Source organism: Scyliorhinus canicula, chromosome 6 (assembly GCF_902713615.1).
Source record: "Scyliorhinus canicula chromosome 6, sScyCan1.1, whole genome shotgun sequence".
Classification (NCBI taxonomy): Eukaryota; Metazoa; Chordata; class Chondrichthyes; order Carcharhiniformes; family Scyliorhinidae; genus Scyliorhinus; species Scyliorhinus canicula.
Genome location: NC_052151.1, coordinates 15,294,240 through 15,316,529, shown reverse-complemented (window position 1 = coordinate 15,316,529; position 22,290 = coordinate 15,294,240). Strand labels below are relative to the sequence as shown.

Here is a 22,290-nt window from a genome sequence, read left to right as displayed (position 1 = left end):
GTACAGTTTTGGTTCCCATTTTCGAGGCTGGTTGTAGTTGCTTTAAAGGCAGTTCAGAGGTTCACTAGATTGATTCCAGAGATGAGGGGTTTATCTCATGAAAGGAGATTGAGCGATTTAGGCCTATCTCAAGTTTAGAAGAACGAGAGGGAAATCACACAACTTTTTAAGCTGTGGCCTAACCAATGTTTTACACCGCTCCAGTATAACCGCCCTGCTCTTAAACCCAATGCCTCAGCTAATAAAGGCAAGTATACTATATGCCTTCTTTACCACTTGATTCGCCCTGTGTCTGCGTGGGTCTCACCCCCACAACCCAAAAAGGATATGCAGGGTAGGTCAATTGGCCACACTAAATTGCCCCTTAATTGGGGAAAAAAGAATTGGGTACTCTAAATTTATGGGAAAACTAATCGCAATGAACTGGTGTGATAACATCCAAATTCTTCTTCATTTTTAAATGCAAGTGCTATGTTTTCAGACATGCGCTGCAGACTAATCCTCCCAAGCGCTCAACTAGTTTGAGTTAGGATTTCTAGAAACCCTAGATAAAAATAGGCAATGTGTAAATCAAATCTGTACAAGGCAACGCCATGTTGAGAAAGATGGGATAACAGGTGCAAAGCCCCATTGCTTATAAGCAGCTGAAAGCATTTGGAATGGGTTATAAAAACTGCAATCCAAGCCAAGTGTCTGGTTTCAACTTTTTAATTGAACTAATACCATGTTTACTCTTTGTGGTTTTACGTTTATCACAAATGGCATGCTAACTCAGGGGAACTGCACTGCAATGGGAGGCAATACATAGTTTGCAACTACCAAGGTAGCATCGGCCTCGTCCCAGTTTCACTGCCTCACATTCGTTTTATTCAGTATAAACATTATGGAATTAAAATGAGAAGTAGAAACTTAGAATAATTCTATCCTAAAATGAGTAGTCCGGTGGGAATCACATTAGATTCAGTTCTGCAACACCATTTAAACATAGAATCCCTATAGTGCAGGAGGCTATTTGGCCCATCCAATCTGCACCAACCCTCCAAAAGAGCAACTCTACCTCGACTCCTGCCCCGTAACCTAATCTACATTTCTAATTGAAAGTAACCAGGCTGTAGGTCAAAATTGATCAGTTCTTTGTTGTTAAAGATAAATTAAGTGATATTGTGGTCGCTGTGCTGAATGTTCTTCATTTTCAACAACAGAAATTATACATAAATAATGCGACATATATACATTACTTTATGTTCATAGATACCAGAATTGGTGAATTTACACGACGTACATCTTCAATTCACATGTCAAATTTAAAGTTCTCACTGAAGCAAATGAAAGAAGCAATTGGCTCGTCGCCAATAACCATACCAGGCAATGGTTGAAGGCACTGGAAACGGCAAAGGCTACGAGCCCTGACAGTGTTTCAGTAATAGTCATGAAGACTTCTGCTACAGAACTTGCCATATCCCTAGCCAAGATGTTCCAGTACAGCTACAATTCTGGCATTTACCTGACAATATGGAGAATTGGCTGGTCTTGCTGCTGTAGAATGGCTCTTTTTCTTGTCCACACTTAACACCACTGCAATTGGTCATTTATTGCATGATTTATATGTGCAAGAGGTTTCTGCGTGCCTAAATGGTTCCTGTGGTTCATATACCTGCAGATTTGAGCTTATGATTTAACACCATCCAAAACCTTAAAGGAGCTCACTCTCTTATCACCAATACTGTCTTAAATACTTCACTGTTTCAGAAGCTGGCTGAAAACAGTTCCCTTACATAGAATGTACGACAAAGAAACAGGCTGTTAGGCAAAATGATTTATACAGGTCAGAGGTTGGTAATTCTGAGAGTCGCTCACTTCCTCACTCCCCAAAGCCTGACCACCATCGACAACTCACATCAGGGGGGCGATTCTTCGATATTGAGGCCAAGTGTTCGCGCCGTCGTTAACGCCATCGCGTTTCACGACAGTGCGAACAGGGCCCGGACACGACCTATTCGGGGTGCCAGCACGGCGTTGGAGCGGGTCACGCCGCTCCAGCCTCCTTGCATGGTGCCAAATGGGCGCCGGGCAGCTCAGTCCTGCGCATGCGCGGGGAACTTCCTACGCGCGCTGGCCCCGACCCAACATGGCCGTGGCGGGAAGTTTGGGGGGGGGGGGGGGGGGGTGCGCAGGGGAGGCCAACCCGCCGATCGGTGGGCTCCGATCGCGGTTCAGACCCCATCGAAAGGCACTGTAAATTCTATGATTCTAATATTTGTGAGGTTACTGGTTAAGCCAGGAATGTGGCTAAGACACTGAAGGAACTTACTGCATTTCTTGGAATTTTATACGCGATTTCTCATATTAGTCTGTCAAGTACACAGGATCTCTGGTTTATATCACATCCGAAGATTGGCACCTCTGACAATGTAACACCATGGGGTGCCACAGTGTCGGGGACTCGGGTTCAATTCCGGCCTTGGGTGACTGTATGGAGTTTGCACGTTCGGCCCGTGTCTGTGTGAGTTTCCTCCGGGCGCTCTGGTAGGTAGTACTAGGTGTGACTCCAAACAGTGTATGGTTTCCCTCCGATTCCCATAGACTATATTGCGAGGTCAAATGCTAACTTGATGTCACTTCACCCCTTTGAGTTCAGCTCTTTAGACCGTATCTGATCAAATCTGTGATGAGGTCAGGACCTGAGTGGCCCTGGCGGAAGTCAAACTGAGCGTCAGAACAAAGAAACGTACAGCACAGGAACAGGCCCTTCGGCCCTCCAAGCCTGCGCCGACCATGCTGGCCTTCTAAACTAAAATCTTCTACACTTCATGGGTCTGTAACCCTCTATTCCCATCCTATTCATGTATTTGTCAAGATGCCCCTTAACGTCACTTATCGTCCCTGCTTCCACCACCTCCTCCGGCAGCGAGTTCCAGTCACCCACTACCCTCTGTGTAAAAAGATTTGTCTCATACATCTCCTCTAAACCTTGCCCCTCGTACCTTAAACCTATGCCCCCTAGTAATTGACCCCTCTACCCTGGGAAAAAGTCTTTGACTATCCACTCTGTCTATGCCCCTCATAATTTTGTAGACCTCTATCAGGTCGCCCCTCAACCTCCGTCGTTCCAGTGAGAACAAACAGAGTTTATTCAACCTCTCCTCATAGGTAATGCCCTCCATACCAGAAGACATCCTGGTAAATCTCTTTTGCACCCTCTCTAAAGCCTCCACATCCTTCTGGTAGTGTGGCGACCAGAATTGAACACTACACTCCAAGTGTGGCTAGACTAAGGTTCTATACAGTTGCAACATGACTTGCCAATTTTTATACTCAATGCCCCGGCCAATGACTTGCCAATTTTTATACTCAATACCCCGACCAATGAAGGCAAGCATGCTGTATGCCTTCTTGACTACCTCCTCCACCTGTGTTGCCCCTTTCAGTGACCTGTGGACATGTACACCAAGATCTCTCTGACTATAAATACCCTTGAGGGTTCTACCATTCACTGTATATTCCCTACCTGCATTCGACCTTCCAAAATGCATTACCTCACATTTGTCCGGATTAAACTTCATCTGCCATCTCTCCGTCCAAGTCTCCAAATGATCAGTGAGCCAGTTATTTCGGAGTAAGTGCTGCTTGATAGCATTGTCACTAACCCCTGCCATTACTGATTGATAGACTGATGGTTGAATTTGGATTTGTCCTGCCTTTTAGGTGCAAGACATATCTGGGCAATTTTGCTCATTGCCAGATAGATGCCAATGTTGTAGCTGTGTTGGAACAACTTGGCTTGGGTCGCAGAAAGTTCTCGATAACAAGTCTTCAGTATTATTGCTAAAATAGCTATTTGCCGCCCATAGTCTCGGCAGCATCCAGTGCCCCCTGCCCGTTCTTTATATGAAATGGGGTGTATTGAATTGGCTGAAGACTGGCATCTATGACATGGAGGATCTCAGGAGAAGATTTAGATCATCCACTTTGCGCTTCGGGGTGAAGATGATTGCAATACTTCAGCCTTGTCTTCTGCACTGATGTGCCAGGCTCCGCCATCATTGAGGATGGGGATAATTGTGGAACTTTGTCCTCTAGTTAACTGCTCAATTATCCACCACTATTCATAATTGGCCGTAGCAGGACTGCAGAGCTTAGGTTTGATCCGTTGGTTGCGAGATCGCGTAGCTGTCTGGCATGCAAGTAGTCTTGCGTTGTCGCTTCACTGGGTTGGCACCTATTTGCAGGTATGTCTGGTGCTGCCCCTGGCATGCATGCCTTCACTTTTCATCGAACCAGGTTGATTGACTGGCTCAACTGTACTGGTAGAGTGGGGGAATTTTCCGCGCCTAAGTCAATGGCAAGTGGTCCACCCAGTTTCTTTCCTTTTTTTAAAGACTTCATAGCGGTTTGATACAACAGAGGTTTGCTAGCCCATTTCAGGGATTAGCTAAGAGTCAACAGCATTGCTCTGGGAGTCACATGCAGGCCAGACCAGTTAAGGGTGGCAGATTTTCTTTCCTAAAGGGCATTAATAAACAGGATGGAGTCTTATGATAATGGTTTAATGGTCACTATAACTGAGGCTAGTTATTAATTCCAGAATAATAAATTGAATTTATGCCTCATGGCACCAAGGACCTGGGTTCAATTCCGGTCCCGGGTCACTGTCCGTGTGGAGTTTGCACATTCTCCCAGTGTCTGCGTGGGCTTCACACACACCAAAGATGTGCAGAGTTGGCGGACTGGCAATGCTAAATTGGCTCTTAATTGGGAAGAAAAAAATTGGGAATTTTAAATTTATAAAAAAAAAATTAAATGAATAAATTTTGAATTCTACCAGCTGCCGTGATGGGATTTGAACACGTGTTCCCAGAGCATCAGCTTGCGTTTTCGGATCACCAGTCCAGTGACATTACCACTACGCTACCGTTTCCCCCACTCAACAAATGTGCCTCATTCAGTGTCACCAGATCAGATTAAGTGATATTTCACCTCTTTGTTGTGGGATCAAGCCCCTGACATTATCCTGTGCCTCCTGACCCATGCTAAAATGTGCTTGACTTTTCAATTTCCACTGATGGAGATTAGCAAGCCTATCAGTTGCATCAAATTACTTTGCGGGGGGGTGGGGGGGGTCAGTACGGTGGCGCAGTGGTTAGCACTGCTGCCTCACGGCGCTGAGTTCCCAGGTTCGGTCCCAGCTCTGGGTCACTGTGTGGAATTTGTACATTCACCCCGTGTTTGTGTGGGTTTTGCCCCCACAACCCAAAACTGTGCAGGGTAGGTGGATTAGCCACGCTAAATTGCCCCTTAAATGGGAAAAATTAATTGGGTACTCTAAAATTAAATTTAAAAAATGACTTTGCAGGAGTTCAAAATGACCCATTACCACCTTCTCAGGCTAACCTGGGATGAACAATAAATGAAACACCCATGCCCCCCGAATAAATGAAAACATTCACAATGAAGGATTACCAGCAAGGACGTATCATTTCTTGTAAAGTTCGACTGTCGCCATGCATGAATCAGAATGCAGTACCCATCTCTGCAGTGGAGATCCTATAGACATAACTTTACTTTCCTGTAACTATCATGATTTCTGGTAAATTTATGTTTGTGTACGATACATCAGCCCTATTGGTGAAGCAGGGCCATTTTTAAAGTCACCTTTTAGATAGGGAAGCAGTATAATTTATTTTTTCCCAGTAGAGATTTCAGTGAAATATTTCAAATTCAAATGTCATCCTCTGGACAAAATTCAAAAATTCAGACTGTATGCAAGTCTCACGGTTTTTTACCTTCTATTGCCAATCAAAGCTGAAAATGTGACTTTCAGGCACATCTTTGACCTGCTTCCTGCAGGCCTGATCCTTGTCATTTCAATCAGCAACAACTTCCATTTATTTCCCCCATGTGGGATATAACTTTATTACAATGCGCCAATCACAGTAAAAGAAGGTAGTAATCAAGCCAAGATTCAAGGCCAGAGCTCCTCCGAACATTCACCTCAATTTTAAATTCATACCTCCTTATACAATCAATTAAAGCAGCAACTTCCTACCATTAGAGATGGCAAGCATACTTTGTATTTTGTCTACAGTACTGATTCCAGCGGCACTATGAAAGGACATGGTGGGCTTTGACAGCAAATTGACACCACACTCCCACTTACTGAAGGATTAGGAATAAGAACAGGAGTAGGCCATTTAGGCAATCAGGCCTGCTCGGTCATTCGATGAGATTGTGGTTGCTCCACAGCTCAACTCCTTCGGCAAAGCAAAAGTTCATGGTGCCGTTTGAGTGTGAAGCTACATTGTACTGTCCCACTGATTACCTAAAATTCAGAAAACTAACCATTTAGAAACATCAAGATATATTATATTAGAAATATGCTGGCTAACATGCAGAGAGATTTGAAGAGGGAAAGTTTGAACAGGACAGCAGAGAGGCAAAGACATATCAATATTTATAAATAGGCAGTAGAAAGAAGGAATGTTAACATACATAGCAGGTCATTCATCATCTATTCGGATAACTACACCCTTCTATGGATTTCTTAAGGGCAAATCATGTTTAACTAACTTGCTGGGTTTTCTTTGAAGAGGGGTTGCCTCACCGCCTTTAAAAAGTACCTGGATGAGCACTTGGTACATTATAACATTCAAGGCTATGGGCCAAGTGCTGGCAAATGGGATTAGGTAGGCGAGTCAGATGGTTTTCAGGCGTCGGTGCAGACTCGTTGGGCCAAAGGGCCTCTTCTGCACTGTATTATTCTGTTATTCTGTAATAGAGAGGATTGTTGATGTGATGTACATGGACTTCCAAAAGGCATTTGATACAGTGCCACACACAGACTTGTGTGAAACGTTATAGCTCATGGAATAAAAGGGGCAGTAGGAAGGTGGATACAGAATTAACTGGATAATAGGAAACAGCGAGTAATGGTCAATGGGTATTTTTCAGGCTGGAGGAAGATTTGTGGTGATATTCCCCAAAAGCCAGTACAGTGTAAAATTTCAGAAAGACATGGAATGGACAGATAGATAGCTGATTAAGTTCATTATGGAGAAGTGTGAGGTGAGGCATTTTGGCAGGAAGAACACAGACGATATAAAATAAAGGCTCCAAACTGAAGGGTGTGCAAGACCAGAGGGACCTGGGTGTATATGCACCCAAGTCATTGAAGGTGGCCGGACAGGTGGAGTGAGCTGGTAATAAAGCATGTAGTATCCTGGGCTTTATTAATAGTGCCACAGAGTACAACGGAAAGGAGATTATACTGAATTTATATAAGACACGGGATAGACTTTAGCTGGAGTATTGGGTACCTCTGTGTTCAAGCGAAGGCAATCATCCAGCAGAGGGCAGCAGAGCTGAGCCACTGATTGGCTGTTGCGGGGAAAATTTGCATCAGTGCATTGCGGTCACTGTATCCAGAAGGTGTACCTGAGCAAGACACCCTCCGTGTTCAAGTGAAGGCAAGCATCCAGCAGAGGGCAGCAGAGCGAAGCCGCTGATTGGCTGTTGCGGGGAAAATTAGCATCAGTGCATTACGGTCACTGTATCCAGAAGGTGGTTTGTGGAGCAGCTGTTGTCAAGTGACAGTTACCAATGGACTTGGGGGTGCTTTTGCTAACGCTGTTAGGGAGAATTTAAACTAATGTGGCAGGGAGATGGGAACCAAATTAGGAGGTTAGTGGACAGTAAGGGGCCTGTAAAGCCTGTAAGGAACTAGATCATGAAGTTTTCGTGACTAAGGGGAAGAGTAGGCAGGGAGCAGATGATGCAAAGGGACTGGTGGTCGGAGGTGCATTTGTTTTAATGCAAGAAGTGTAGTAGGTAAGGCAGATGAACTTAGGGCTTGGATTAGTACCTGGGAGTATGGTGTTATTGCTATTACTGAGCCTTGATTGAGGAAAGGGCATAATTGGCAACTAAATATCCCAGGATATCGATGCTTCAGGTGGGATACAGAGGGAGGTAAAAGGGGTGGAGGAGTTGCATTACTGGTCAGAGAGGATATCACAGCTGTGCTGAAGGAGGGCACTATGGAGGACTCGAGCAGTGAGGCAATATGGGAAGAGCTCAGAAATAGGAAGGGAGCAGTAACAATGTTGGGGCTGTACTGCAGAACTCCCAACAGCGAGAGTGAGATAGAGGTACAAATATGTAAACAGGTTATGGAAAGATGTAGGAGCAACAGGGTGGTGGTAATAGGAGATTTTCATTTTCTCAACATTGACTGGGATACACTTAGTGTGAGACGTCTAGATGGAGCAGAATTTGTAAGGAGCATCCAGGAGGGTTTTCTGGAGCAATATGTAAATAGTTCAACTCGGGAAGGGGCCATACTGGACCTGGTATTGGGGAATGATCCCGGCCAGGTGGTTGAAGTTTCAGTCGGGGATTACTTTGGGAATAGTGATCACAATTCCGTAAGTTTTAGAATACTCATGGACAAAGACGAGAGTGGTCCTAAAGGAAGAGTGCTAAATTGGGGGCCAACTATACCAAAATTTGGCAGGAGCTGGGGAATGTGGATTGGGAGCAGGTGTTTGAAGGTAAATCCACATTTGAAATGTGGGAGCCTTTTAAGGAAAGGTTGATTAGAGTGCAGGACAGACATGTCCCTGTGAAAATGCGGGATAGAGATGGCAAGATTAGGGAACCATGGATGACAGGTGAAATTGTGAGACTAGCTAAGAGGAAAAAGGAAACATACATAAGGTCTAGGCGACTGAAGACAGACGAAGCTTTGGAAGAATATCAGGAATGTAGGACCAATCTGAAACGAGGAATCAAGAGGGCTAAAAGGGGTCATAAAATATCTTCAGCAAACAGGGTTAAGGAAAATCCCAAAGCCTTTTATTCATATATAAGGAGCAAGAGGGTAACTAGAGAAAGGGTTGGCCCACTCGAGGACAAAGGAGGAAAGTTATGCGTGGAGTCAGAGAAAATGGGTGTGATTCTTAACGAGTACTTTGCATCGGTATTCACCGAGGAGAGGGACATGACGGATGTTGAGGTTAGGGATAGATGTTTGATTACTCTAGATCAAATCGGCATAAGGAGGGAGGATGTGTTGGGTATTCTAAAAGGCATTAAGGTGGACAAGTCCCCAAGTCCGGATGGGATCTAGCCTAGGTTACTGAGGGAAGACTTTGGTTCGGCCATATTTGGGACACTGCATACAGTTCTGGTCCCCACATTACCAAAAGGATGTGGATGCTTTGGAGAAGGTGCAGAGGAGGTTCACCAGGATGTTGCCTGGTATGGAGGGCGCTAGCTATGAAGAGAGGTTGAGTAGATTAGGATTATTTTCATTAGAAAGATGGAGGTTGAGGGGGGACCTCATTGAGGTCTACAAAATCATAAGAGGTATAGACAGGGTGGATAGCAAGAAGCTTTTTCCCAGTGTGGGGGACTCAATTACTAGGGGTTACGAGTTCAAGGTGAGGGGGGTAAAGTTTAAGGGAGATATGCGTGGAAAGTTCTTTACGCAGAGGGGGGTGGGTGCCTGGAACACATTGCCGGCGGAGGTGGTAGAGGTGGGCACGATAGCGTCATTTAAGATATATCTAGACAGATACATGAATGGGCAGGGATCAGAGGGATACAGATCCTTAGAAAATAGGCGACAGTTTTAGATAGAGGATCTGGATCGGCGCAGGCTTGGAGGGCCGAAGGGCCTGTTCCTGTGCTGTAATTTTTCTTGTTCTTCTTTGTTCTTTGTGTACAGTTCTGGGTGCCACACTTTAGGAAGTATGCACATGCATTGGTGAGAGGGTAGTAGAGGTTTGCAAGGGATGAGAAACTTCAGTTATGAAGATAGAGTGGAGAAATTGGGACTGCTCGTCTTGGAGAGGAGCAGGTGAAGAGGAGATTTGATAGAGATGTTAAAAATCATGAGGGAGCTGGACAGAGTAGAAATTGAGAAACTGCTCCTGCCATAAAAGGATCGAGAACAAGAGCCTTGTTCCTTTTAATAATTCTATGATTCTTAAAAGGACTAAAATAAAAATCAAGGAGTCTCAAAATAAATCCAACTGTTCTAAAGCCATCATACATATTTGTTCACAATTAGGTACTTTAAAAACAGCCGATGCAGAAATGGTAAAATTAGCATTGGTGTAACCTTGGACAGCACAACAATGTGGCTGTTTGATGCTCAGTCGTACATAATATTTACAACACGAAAATAGACCACCCGGCCCAAATGTCCTGGGCCAGTGGTTTATGCTCCTGCCCCAACCCTTCTTCATCCATCACTCTATTGCATGCCCCAAAACAATGTTAGCAGAAGGAATTTTAAAGTTGCCAATTCGATATGCCACAGTGAATATTCACTACAAGGTGCTCTTTTTAATGTAAATAGTGTCCCCGACTTGGGTAAACAGGGCATAATTTCAAGTGACTTAAAACTTAAATTGTAACAGTGAGAGAATATAGATGCAATGGTGTGGAGCTGGAGATGGTTGACAACTTCAAATTCCTAGGTGTGCATATCACCAACAATCTGTCCTGGTCCACCCACATTGATGCTCCGACCAATAAAGCACAACAGCGCCTACATTTTCGCAAGAAACTAAGGAAATTCAGCATGTCCACATTAATTCTTACCAATTTTTACAGATGCACCATAGAAAACATCCTATCTGGCTGCATCACAGCCTGGTATGGAAACTGCTCGGCCCAAGAAACTACAGAGTCGCAAACACAGCCCAGTCCATCACGTGATCACCTCCCATCCATTGACGACATCTCCCGTTGCTTTGGGAAAGCCGGCAGTATAATGAAAGACACCTCCCACCCGGCGTATTCACTCTTCCAATTTCTTCCATTGGGCAGGAGATACAGAAGTCTGAGAACACGCACTAACAGATTCAAAAACAGCTTCTTCCCCGCTGTTACCAGACTTTTGATTGACCCTCTTATGGGCTGAACTGATCTCTTCACACATCTTCTCTACTGAGTAGGACTGCACTCCTGTAAGCTTCACCCGATGCCTTTGCCTATGTATTTACATTGTATATATATGTATGCCTGTGTTTTTTTTCATGAATGGAATGATCTGTCTGGACTGTACGCAGAACAATACATTTCTCTGTACATGTGACAATAAAACAAGTACTTTTTTAAAAAAGGGCATGTAGAAACAAAGAGACCGGAGGTTAATCTTGAAGGAGACATCGCATGATGAGAAGGTTCTGGAAAAACAAAATGGAGTCCTAAGCAGCATGGAGTACAAAAGGAAGAACCTTTGTAAATCCTTGTTAAGGCACTAACTGGAGTATTTTGTCCGGTTCAGGGAACTGCGCTTTAGAAAGGATGTGAAGGCCTTAGAGGATGGAGAGGAGATTGACTAGAATGGTACCAAGAAATGCAAGGCTTCAGTAATATGGAGAGATGAGAGAAGTTGGGCAACTTGTTCTTAGAACAGAAGAGGTTAAGGGAAAACGTAACAAAGGTGTTCAAAATCATGAAGAGTTTTGAAAAAGGAATAACTGCTTAAACTGATCACGTGGTTGGTAACACAAGGACACAGAGTTTTGATAATTGGCAAACCAACCAGAGATGATACATACTCGATGGGCCGAATGGCCTCCTTCTGCACTGTAAATTCTAACTATCTATCTATGGAAGAGAGTATGTCCGGGGTACGTGGGGCCCTTAATTACGCTGGTTGCTTTTCCGAGGCAGCGGGAATTATAGATAGTCAATGGATGGGAGGCTGGTTTGCGTGATGGACTGGGCTACATTCACAACCTTTGTAGTTTCCTGCCGTCTTGGCAGAGCAGAATCCATATCAAACTGTGATACAACCAGAGAGAATGCTTTCTATGGTGCAACTGTAGAAGTTGGTGAGAGTCATAGCTGACATGCCAAATTTCCTTAGTCTACTGAATCATTGGTGGGCTTTCTTAATTATAGTGTCGGCATGGAGGGATCAGGACAGGTTGGTAATCTGGACACCTAAAAACTTGAAGCTCTCAACCCTTTCTACTTCTTTCCCATTGATGTGGACAGGGGCATGTTCTCCTCTACGCTTCCTGAAGTTGATGACAATCTCCTTCGTTTTGTTGACATTGAGGGAGAGATTATTGTCGTTGCACCCGTTCATCAGATTCTCTATCTCATTCCTGTACTCTGTCTCATCACTGTTTGAAATCCGACCCACTACAGTGGAATCATCAGCAAATATGAAAATCGAGTTGATGGGGAATTTAGCCACACAGTCATAGGTGTATAAGGAGTCTAGTAGGGGGCTGAGGACACAGCCTTGTGGGGCACCGGTGTTGAGGATGACCGTGGAGGAACTGTTGTTGCCTATCTTTACTGATTGTGATCTGTGGGTTAGAAAGTTCAGGATCCAGTCGCAGAGGGAGGAGCTGAGGCCAAGGCCACGGAGTTTGGAGATGAGTTTCGTAGGAATAATAGCGTTGAAGGCTGAGCTTAGTCAATAAATAGGAGTCTGACATAGGTGTCTTTGTTATCTAGGTGTTCCAGTGTTAAGTGCAGAGCCATGGAGATGGCATCTGCTGTTGACTTGTTGCAGCAGTAGGCGAACTGCAGTGGATCAAGGCAATCCAGAAGGCTTTAGTTGATTTGTGCCATGACTAACGTTTTGAAGCACTTCATAATGATGGATGTCAGAGCCACTGGACGATAGTCATTAAGGCACGCTGCTTGGTACAGGGATGATGGTCATCTTCTTGATGCGGAGAGGGACCTCAGATTTTTGTAAATAGAGGTTGAATACCCCTGCCAGCTGATCCTCGCAAGACCCGAGTGCCCCACCGGGTACCCCATCCGGGCCAGTGGCTCTCCATAGAACTTAAGATATAAGTTCTATATCTTATGAACTTATCAGTCACAGTTAAGACATCGAAGTAGAACTGTGGGAAGAACTGAAATCAAACAGAATCAAGCCTTCGAGAAGGCTGCTCTGACATCTGCAATGGTGACCTCAGATACAAGTTCATCTGAGGTTTCCAGGGCGGAGGGAGTGCTCTTGCTGACCTCTTGCTCAAAGCGGGCATAGGATGCATTGAGATCATCAGGGAGGGGTGCTTTGGAGCCAACAATTTTACATGCCTTCACCTTGTAGCTACTTCCTCAAGTACTCTGGGATGGAGATTATCAGGCCCTGGAGATTTGACCACCTTCAATCCCATTAATATCCCCAAAACGAGTTCTCTACTAATACTGATTTCCCTCATCCCCTCGCTAAATGTTTAGTTTCTCAGAACTTCCTGTACATTATTCATGTCTTCCTTTGTGAAGACAGAAACAAAGAACAAATTTAGTTCCTCAGCCATTTCTTTGTTTCCCATTATGAATTCCCTCATTTCTGACTGTGAGGGGCCTACTTTAGTTTTTGTCAATATTTTTCTCTTTACATATGTACAGAAACTTTTACAGTCAGTTTTTATATTCCCCGCTAGCTAACTTTCATACTCTATTTTCCCCTTTTTAGTACAAGGAAAAAATCTATTTTCTACAGTGAGTTATGATGGTGTTAGGACGCCCTGGGCCCGACGTGGTCAATTCTAGCCCCACTTGAACCGGAGTCGCAACACCAGTGAAATTAAATTTATTTAAATACCCACGATCTCTTGGTTGACTCCAATAAACTACAGTCACCAGATTTGAGCAACCTTTTATTAGGAGCAGTATCTTTAATTAAACAGACAAAAAAGTCTATATCCTAGCCTTTCCCTAACCCTGCCCTCCCCACCCGCCTTTCTGACGTACTGTACACACACAATGAAGAACAAGCTGCTGATTTTGACACACTTAAAAGATCTTCAGCTTGCACCTACAGACAGCAGGCAGCTGGAAAAAAACAACTCCCTTCACTTTGGAGATCGAATCTCAGAAACATCACCCGGCAGGAACAAATCATTGGCTGTTGTTCGGCACAACCCACTGGTTGTCAGTTAATCAATCAAACTGATTTCCTCCAAAACCGTCGACTCGGTGGCGAAGAGTCAGTCTTCTACTTGTCCCAAATACAGAGACTGAGAATTCAGTACCTGGCAAGCAGGCAGTTTTAAACTTCGAGTCTTCTGGTTTCTTTTCTCTACTTAAAGGCACATCCCAATTACTGGGACCAAAACAATAAAAATAAATAAAAGAAACGGGAACAAAGGCATGGAACGCAGCGCTTGAAAAGGTAGTGTCAGTAGATTCAATTGTGATCAATGTAACAAATTGGCATATATGCCAATGTATATATACATTGTATTATCTGTATCTGGTGCAGTCATGTTTTTAAAAGCCTGGGTTATGTATCTGCTACAGGGGACAGCGTGGTGGTGCCAGTGGTTAGCACTGATGCCTCACGGCTCCGAGGACCCGGGTTCGATCCCAGGTCACCGTCCATGTGGAGCTTGTACATTCTCCCCGTGTCTGTGTGAGTCTCACCCAAACAAACCAAAGATGTGAAGGTAGGTGGATTAGGCTTGCTAAATTTCCCCTTAATTGGGAAAAAAAGAATTGGTTAATTTAAATTTATTTAAATCCTGGTTTGAAAGACAGCCAGAAGGTGCAATTAAGATATCATAAAAATAAGATCACCATTCTTTCCAGGCATGCTTCTGTTTATAAGGAGAGGCCTAATGGGATTTTGTTATGATTTCTGGCAAGTAGATATTTAGAGATATTGGGCGTGATCTAATGGGACAAAAACTGAGTCCCATCTGGGGCGTGTTTGAAATGAAAATCGCTTATTGTCACGAGTAGGCTTCAATGAAGTTACTGTGAAAAGCCCCTAGTCGCCACATTCCGGCGCCTGTCCGGGGAGGCTGGTACGGGAATCGAACCGTGCTGCTGGCCTGCTTGGTCTGCTTTAAAAGCCAGCGATTTAGCTGAGTGAGCTAAACCAGCCCCTTTATCGGCATGTCTCCGGTACTGAGAAAGACCCCGCTATTTAACGGCCATTTATTTTGGCCTTGGCGGGATGCCCCGTCGAGGTTGCACTTAAATCATTTCCTGCACTAACCAGCTCAGCGCACTAGTGCAGGAAGTGTATTAGCAGATCAGGGTGCCAAATTTAAAATGCCGTCCCAACATTTCGACCCTCCCTCAACCATCCCCTACACCCAACCTAACTCATACGGGATCTGCAAGCTCCACACCCCACATCTTATGGGAAAGGCACTGAGCCCGGCACCTAGCTCGGGCAACCTGGCACCCAGGCACATGGGCACTGCCAGGCTGGCAGAGCCACCCAGTGCCCAGGTGGCAGCACCAATGTTTCAGGCTGAAGTGCCAAGGTGACTGGGTGCCAGAGGGAGAGCCAGGGGACAACCCTGCTCAGAGCCCGACCACCTGGGCATCTCTAACGGCCTGTAACACCCCCAGGTGCCGTTACACCTGGTCCATGTTTGTGGAAGCCAGTGGTAAATGACACCCCGGCAAGGTCTCCAAGTTTCCGGGCACCGTGAGAATCCAGCACAGACATCTTTTTTCAAAAAGTAAATTCAGAGTTGCCAATTATTTTTCTTTTCCAATTAAGGGGCAATTTAGCGTGGCCAATCCACCTAGCCTGCACATCTTTGGGTTGTGGGGGTGAAACCCACGCAGACACGGGGAGAATGTGCAAACTCCACACAGACAATGACCCAGAGCCTGGATCGAACCTGGGTCCTCAGCGCCGCAGCCCCAGTGCTAACTACTGCACCACATGCCGCCCACTAGCAGCACAGACACCTTTAATGCTAATTCGGATCTCGTCCTCGCTGGGCTTAAACGTAATTAGGTAATGGGATTGGAGTGGGATAAAGATTATGTAATTAACGGGAGGAGCCAGGGCTGTGGTAGGCAGTGAGTTGAATTTAGCTTTGGCTGGAAGCTGTGAGCTGAACAGCAACTTCGGCAGATTCAGCATTAATTTAACAGGACCCCTCTCTCTCTTCAAACCGTCTCTCAAAAGATCTCTCAATCCAAAGGTAGGCAAGTAATCTGTGTTTGCTAACTTTATTTAAAAGTGGTTATTGATTTGTAATGGGTTTTGCTTGATTGGAGATAAAGAGGGTATCGATTAAGAGTTAAAATGTTTCCTTTTATTATTAAGCATTGTCTAACTGGTAATTGTAAGCTATATTTATGTGATGTTATGGTAGTTTAATACTGTGTTCATAATAAAGTTTGTTTTAATATACCATATGCCTATTTGTTTGCATGGAATCACTTCTGGAGCAAAGTAACCTTTCATCACAGTATCCTAGGAAATGTTAGGGTCTGGTCTGGGATTGTAATATAATTTTTAAGTGAACTGGATATAAAGGTGAAGAATTACAGGGCTATCGGAAAGGGTTAGGGGAATGCGACTAATTGGATTGCATGGGCACCCTTGTACTGTATCATTCCTTGATTCTTTAGGGTGGCACCAATACAACACCGGGTGTTTGGGGACATATTTTGAATGTGACTTTCATAGAATCATAGAATTTATAGTGCCACTCGGCCCATCGAATCTGCACTGGCTCTTGAAAAGAGCATCCCGCTTAAGCTCACACCGTAACCCAATAACCCCTCTTAACCCAAGGACAATTTAGGCTAACCTACACATCTTTGGACTCTGGTAGGAAACTGGAGGACCCAGAGAAAACCCACGCAGACATGGGGAGAACGTGCAAACTCCGCACAGACAGTGACCAAAGCCAGGAATCGCACCTGGGACCCTGGAGCTGTCAAGAAACTGTGCTAACCATTGTGCTGCCGTGCCTCTCTGACTTTCTCCAGGATCCAAAGGTTAGCAGTGAATTATGCATACCATTTTAAATAAAGGAAACACTTGCACTAGCGGAGATTACAAATTACCTGGGCACATAACCATGAGCCACTCTGAACCTCAAGTTCCTGGCTTCAGACAGCATCACCTTGGCATGGATGGCACAGTCTGGGATGGCTCTTTGAGAGGCAACAGCAAGGGATTTGCCAGAGCAGCAACGGTAGAAGTACAATTGTTGTCATCCTGAGAGTTTGTGCTTCACAGAAACCCTCAAACACTTGATAATGATAGCAATGGTGATCTTCATTAAAATCCCACAAATTGTCAGGAGGTTACATTCAATTTGTGACTCAGCATTAAATACCAGGCCTTGATGGAGATATTTTGTACACAGATACACCTGCATCTGATTAGATAAACATTATACTAAAAGGACCGGAGAAAAGAATAGATAACATGGGTCAAAACACCAATGTGGAACTGATTCCAACACTTACATGATGTTCTGATTATTATATTATGCAGAAAGGTTGTAGAGGCAGTGGAGAGAGTGCAGAGAAGATTTGCAATGATGAAGCCAGAAATCCTAGATATACTTATCAGGAAATGATTGGCAGCTGGGTCTCTTTTCTCTTGAATTGAGACTATGGGGTGGGTCAATAGAGGACTTTCAAATGATGAAGAAGGGATTGATAGAGTGGTAGAGAGAGAGAGAGAGAGAGAGAGACTGTTTCCGCTTGTGGGGAAGCGCATAACTAGAGGCCATCAATAAAAAATAGGTCAACAAGAAATCCAGTAGAGAATTCAGAAGTTTCTTTATAGTGAGAATGTGGAACTCATGACCACAGGGAGTGGTTGAAGTCGATAGTATAGATGTGGAAGGGGGAGCTAGACAAGCATATGAGGGAGAGGGAATAGAGGCTCACAATGTTAGATTCAGATGTTGAAAGATGGGAGGAGGCTAAAGTGGAGCATAAACGCTATGATGGATCGGTTTAGCTCAGTTGGCTGAACAGCTGGCTTGTGATGGAGAGCGAGGCCAGCAGCGCGGGTTCAATTCCCGTACTGGTTGAGGTTATTCATGAAGGCTCCACCTTCTCAGCATTGCCCATTCGCCCGAGGTGTGGTGATCCTCAGGTTAAATCACCATAGTCAGCTCTCCCCCTTAAAGGGGAAAGCAGCCTCTGGACATCTGGGGCTTTGGAAACTACTTTACTTAAATGGTCACAAAAATCCATAAGAAGGTGCAACTTCTACATTTCTTCTCACAACAATGCCTTTGAGTACCATCAAACTGGAGAGGCCAACAAACTGACCACTGGATAGCAACATGACACGAGCCCTGTTGCCAAGGAGAGGAATTCAAAGCTGCTGTTAGAAATACAGCAAACATTTTGTAAAGGGAGCTCTGACAGTACATGTTTATGTTTAAATGACCTACCCAGCACCATGCAGAGAATTCAATCCCTCTATTCCGCTAGTGTGTGGCTTTTTTTTCTGTAGCAGAGGTGAGAACGCAGACATCAGCAGAATTAAAAATGTTTTGTGTCCCAATATTAATAAAGTTTAATTGTTTTAACGCAGTAGCATCACTGCCCAGACACATCCTATGCAGCTTCGACAGTCCATCACCCTGAATGTATACACATCTCAGCTCAAACCAGACTAGGTCAGTTCCATCTGTCATCGACGATTCAAAGCAGTCTGTGATTTAGCTGCCTTGGCATTATGCTAAGCTAAATATTGCCCAACAGCTTTGCTGCATTTCAAGCAACCTTGGCTTTCAAATCTCTTCTCAAGGATCCACGAGAATTCCTCACTGGTGGGGCATGTAATGCATACCTCATGTGGGTGCAGCTCACTAGTAAAGCAATGTCCAGATAACCATTACAGCAGCTGTTGCTGTTACTTTCTATTAATGTTATAGAAAGCTGGCTGTCAAGGAACTTCCAATGTGAAACTTAACTCTGCTGGCAAGCAAAAGTGCCTTTCCTACCTTAGTCCTAAACACAACCACTGACCTCAATAACCAACAGATTGCTGAACAGGTTCCCCAACTTAAAGTTATCCCTATAAAACTAAAACTTACTGCCATAGTATGGTGGTCAGGAAGTTAACCTTTTTTTTTTAAAGAGACCTAAAAACATTTGCTAGCTGAACCCCCCCCCCCCCCCCCCCCCCCCCGCCTGAAGCTTGAGTGTATGTCCTGTGCAACAGGAAAAAGGCTGCACACTGGCCACTCTCTCTTGTTAATGCAAAATCGGCACGTTGTCAGGGTTCAGAATATGGAGCTAAAGATGAGGATATTAAGAGGGAGAAGGGAAAGTCAGGCAGAGCTTTGTGGAAGTCCTGTGGAATAAGTTTGTAAGGGGGACAATGAAGTCAACTGCTCAGATGGGGTCAAAAGGCAAGTGCTTTCAGAGAGATAGTATTGAGGGGTATAGTGAAAAGAGTAGGCAAGATCTGGTTTCCAAAAATAATGGATGAACCTGTCACAAACATGTCCTGTCTGTATTCCTGAAAGATCTGCCATTTCCTTTCTTTATCGAGCTCAAACATTTGAACAAATTGAATTTACACAAACAAGGGGCATATATTCAAAGAATTCAGAGGCCCCAGCACCAATATGTTCTGAGAGAGATTGGTATTTGGTCTCCCCCTGCCCCAGCACCATAAAAAAACATACTTGGCTGCCATATTGCTATGATCATGCCATCGTCTCTTCCTGCTCAACATCCTTGTGAGACACTAAGCCTTTAATGAAATGAAAAATGAAATGAAAATCGCTTATTGTCACGAGTAGGCTTCAATGAAGTTACTGTGAAAAGCCCCTAGTCGCCACATTCCGGCACCTGTTCGGGGAGGCTGGTACGGGAATTGAACGTGAACCGTATCGATTGTATTAACAACCTTTAATCTCTGCACATATTAAAATAGAGAATTTGGCAACATTCTAAACATATTACCAACAGAATATTTTTCAATTGAACTTTTACCTTGACAAAGATTTAGTCAGTTACAGCGTAAAAGCAAAATAGTTCAGAACCTTATTCCTTTCATCTTATCATTCTATGGAAAGTCAATTCTCAATCTTCACAATCACACTCTGTGCTGCAAACCAATGTTAACAGGCACCAAACCCGCTAAGCATTCACCAAACTGAAGCCTCAGTTTTCTCCTCTAAATCTTTATGAAGTTTCTGCCCAAATATATGAGGAGGTTTGCCGGTTGTGATGGTAATAGAAGCCAAAAGGTTGGTTAAATATTGTTTTTAAATTATTTTCTGGGATGTGGGCGTCGCTGGCTGGAGCAACATTTATTGTCCATCCCTAACTGCCCTTGAACTGTGTGGCTTGCTGAGCCATTTCAGAAGTCAGTTAAAAGTCAACCACATTGCCGTGGGTCTGGAGTCACACGTAGGCCAGACCAGGAAAGGACTGCAGATTTCCTTTCCTAAAGAGCATTAGTGAACCAGATGGGCTTTTAGGACAATCAATGTTAGCTTCATGATCACCGTTACTGAGACTAGCTTTCAATTCCAAATATATTAATTGAATTTAAGTTCAACCAGCTGCCGTGGTGGTATTTGAACCCATGACCCCAGACCATGAGTCTGGATCTCTGGGTTACTATCCCAGTGATATTACCACTATGCCACATCTCACCAATGTACATTGTGGATTATTTGAAAAATTATTATTTTATGAAAGGATGTTTTATAATAAGTGTTCAGTGGCTCATTTCTCTAATTTTGGAATTGGCACGATTAGAAATAGACCCAATAACGATGCGCATACGCATTAGTTTAAAGTAATCCAAACAACACCAAACTAATTTTAAAATTGTGTATAATTGTGTACATTATCACTGCTCTATAAATTTTTTAGAGAAAACAAACAAATATGTAAGTCAAGTTCCCAAATGATAGTTAATTAAATGATCAATAAAATTATCAAACTATTGTTTGAGATCATCTTACCTGTGCACATAGTGTAACTGATGAACAGAGTCAATGGCCAAAACCATTTCAGCCAGGTAGAACTTTGCCATGTCCTCTGGTAACCGGTCCTCAAATTTGCTGAGTAGAGTTAAAAGGTCTCCTCCAACATAGTAGTCCATCACAAGATACTGAGAACAAAGAGAGATGCAAAAGAACAATAGTGAACAATTGTTCCATTATTATATTTCATTCAATTCCTACCTTAGGTGGCACTTACAATACATCTGTAGCATCTTCTGCTCCAATTCTAAAGCCCTGGAATAAAGCTGTTTGGGTCGCATTTAACTCTGGGAATAGACCTGAAATTCCATAGTGGACAAAATCACACATTGCTGCACTTTTGAATCAGTTCAAGCTCCAGGTTGGTTAGAACAGTGTGTCAGAATTGATGGGTAGCAGCAGATTACCAGAAAGGTAATAGGCTAGGAAGCAGCTGTGGAATGGATACAAGGACATGTGTCATGATATGCAGACACGCAACCAATGGATCATTAGAACAGGACACAACCAATGGGTAATCAGTACACCCAGAAGTGGCATTACCACAAGGGGGCACTACACGACCACTATAAAAAGGACAAGGCACACAGGCTCTGCCTCTTCCACCGCCAGAAACCTAGAGAGCAAGACAGGGTTGATTAACAGCAACATCACACCTTAGCACGTGGTCTAGAGCAAGCTTGTATAGTTAGCAGAGTAGACTGAGTTACTAGAGTCAGAATAGCAGAGTGTCTAACTCATTTAGGAGCATTGTTAATCGCTCAATAAATACGTTGAACTTATCTCAGAGTCTGGAGCATCCTTCAGCAAAGCCGACATCAAGTAGCAGCTCATAACACAACAACGTGTACCCCAATTCCTGGTTTATTCCCTTCAAAATGGTAGCAACGCAGAATGCATTTCATTCAGCTATCTAATGCTCAAGTGTCAGGTTTGCCTTTGGGTACTGCACTACAGGAAATGAGTAACTATCAAGGCTGGCAAAAGTTCTCTTATTGAGACACAGCTTAAAGTTCTTTCACCTTCGACGTGGTGAAACAGCATTTTGACTTGTCTAGTGCCTGTTAAGCTGATGAGAAAATGACCTCCTGCCCCAAGCAGTCCTGGGTTATGAACATTGTGGCTACAAGAGCATGTCAGAAGTTGGGAATTCTCAAAGATTAATTCATCTCCTAACTCCCCAAAAGCCTATCCACCATCTTACAAGACACAAGCCAGGAGTGTAATGGAATACTTTCCACTCGCCTGAATGAGTGCAGCTCCAACAACACTCAAGAAGTTTGACACCATCCAGGATAATTGATTTGCACTCCATCCATCACCTTCAACATTCACTTCCTCCATCACCAACGCAGTGACAGAAATGTGTACCATCTACAAGATGCACTGCAACAACTCAACAAGCCTTCTTCAATACCAGCACCTTAAAACCCCTCGACCTCTACAGCTGAGGGTACAGGCAACACATGCACGAGAACACCAGCACCTGCAAGTTTCCCTCCAAGTCACTCACCATCCTGACTTGGAATAGGATCACTGTTCATTCAATGTTGGGTCAAAGTCCTGG

At 44.0% G+C, this 22,290-nt stretch overlaps 1 protein-coding gene across 1 annotated transcript in view; it reads right to left on the bottom strand.

Moving 5' to 3' along the window:
• LOC119967000 (serine/threonine-protein kinase MRCK alpha-like) overlaps positions 1-22,290 on the bottom strand; it is a 386,584-nt gene that overhangs the window by 331,648 nt on the left and 32,646 nt on the right. Inside the window, exon 3 of the mRNA XM_038798987.1 lies at positions 20,703-20,851. Coding sequence (XP_038654915.1) covers positions 20,703-20,851 — 149 coding nt within the window. The remainder of the gene's footprint in view (positions 1-20,702; positions 20,852-22,290) is intronic.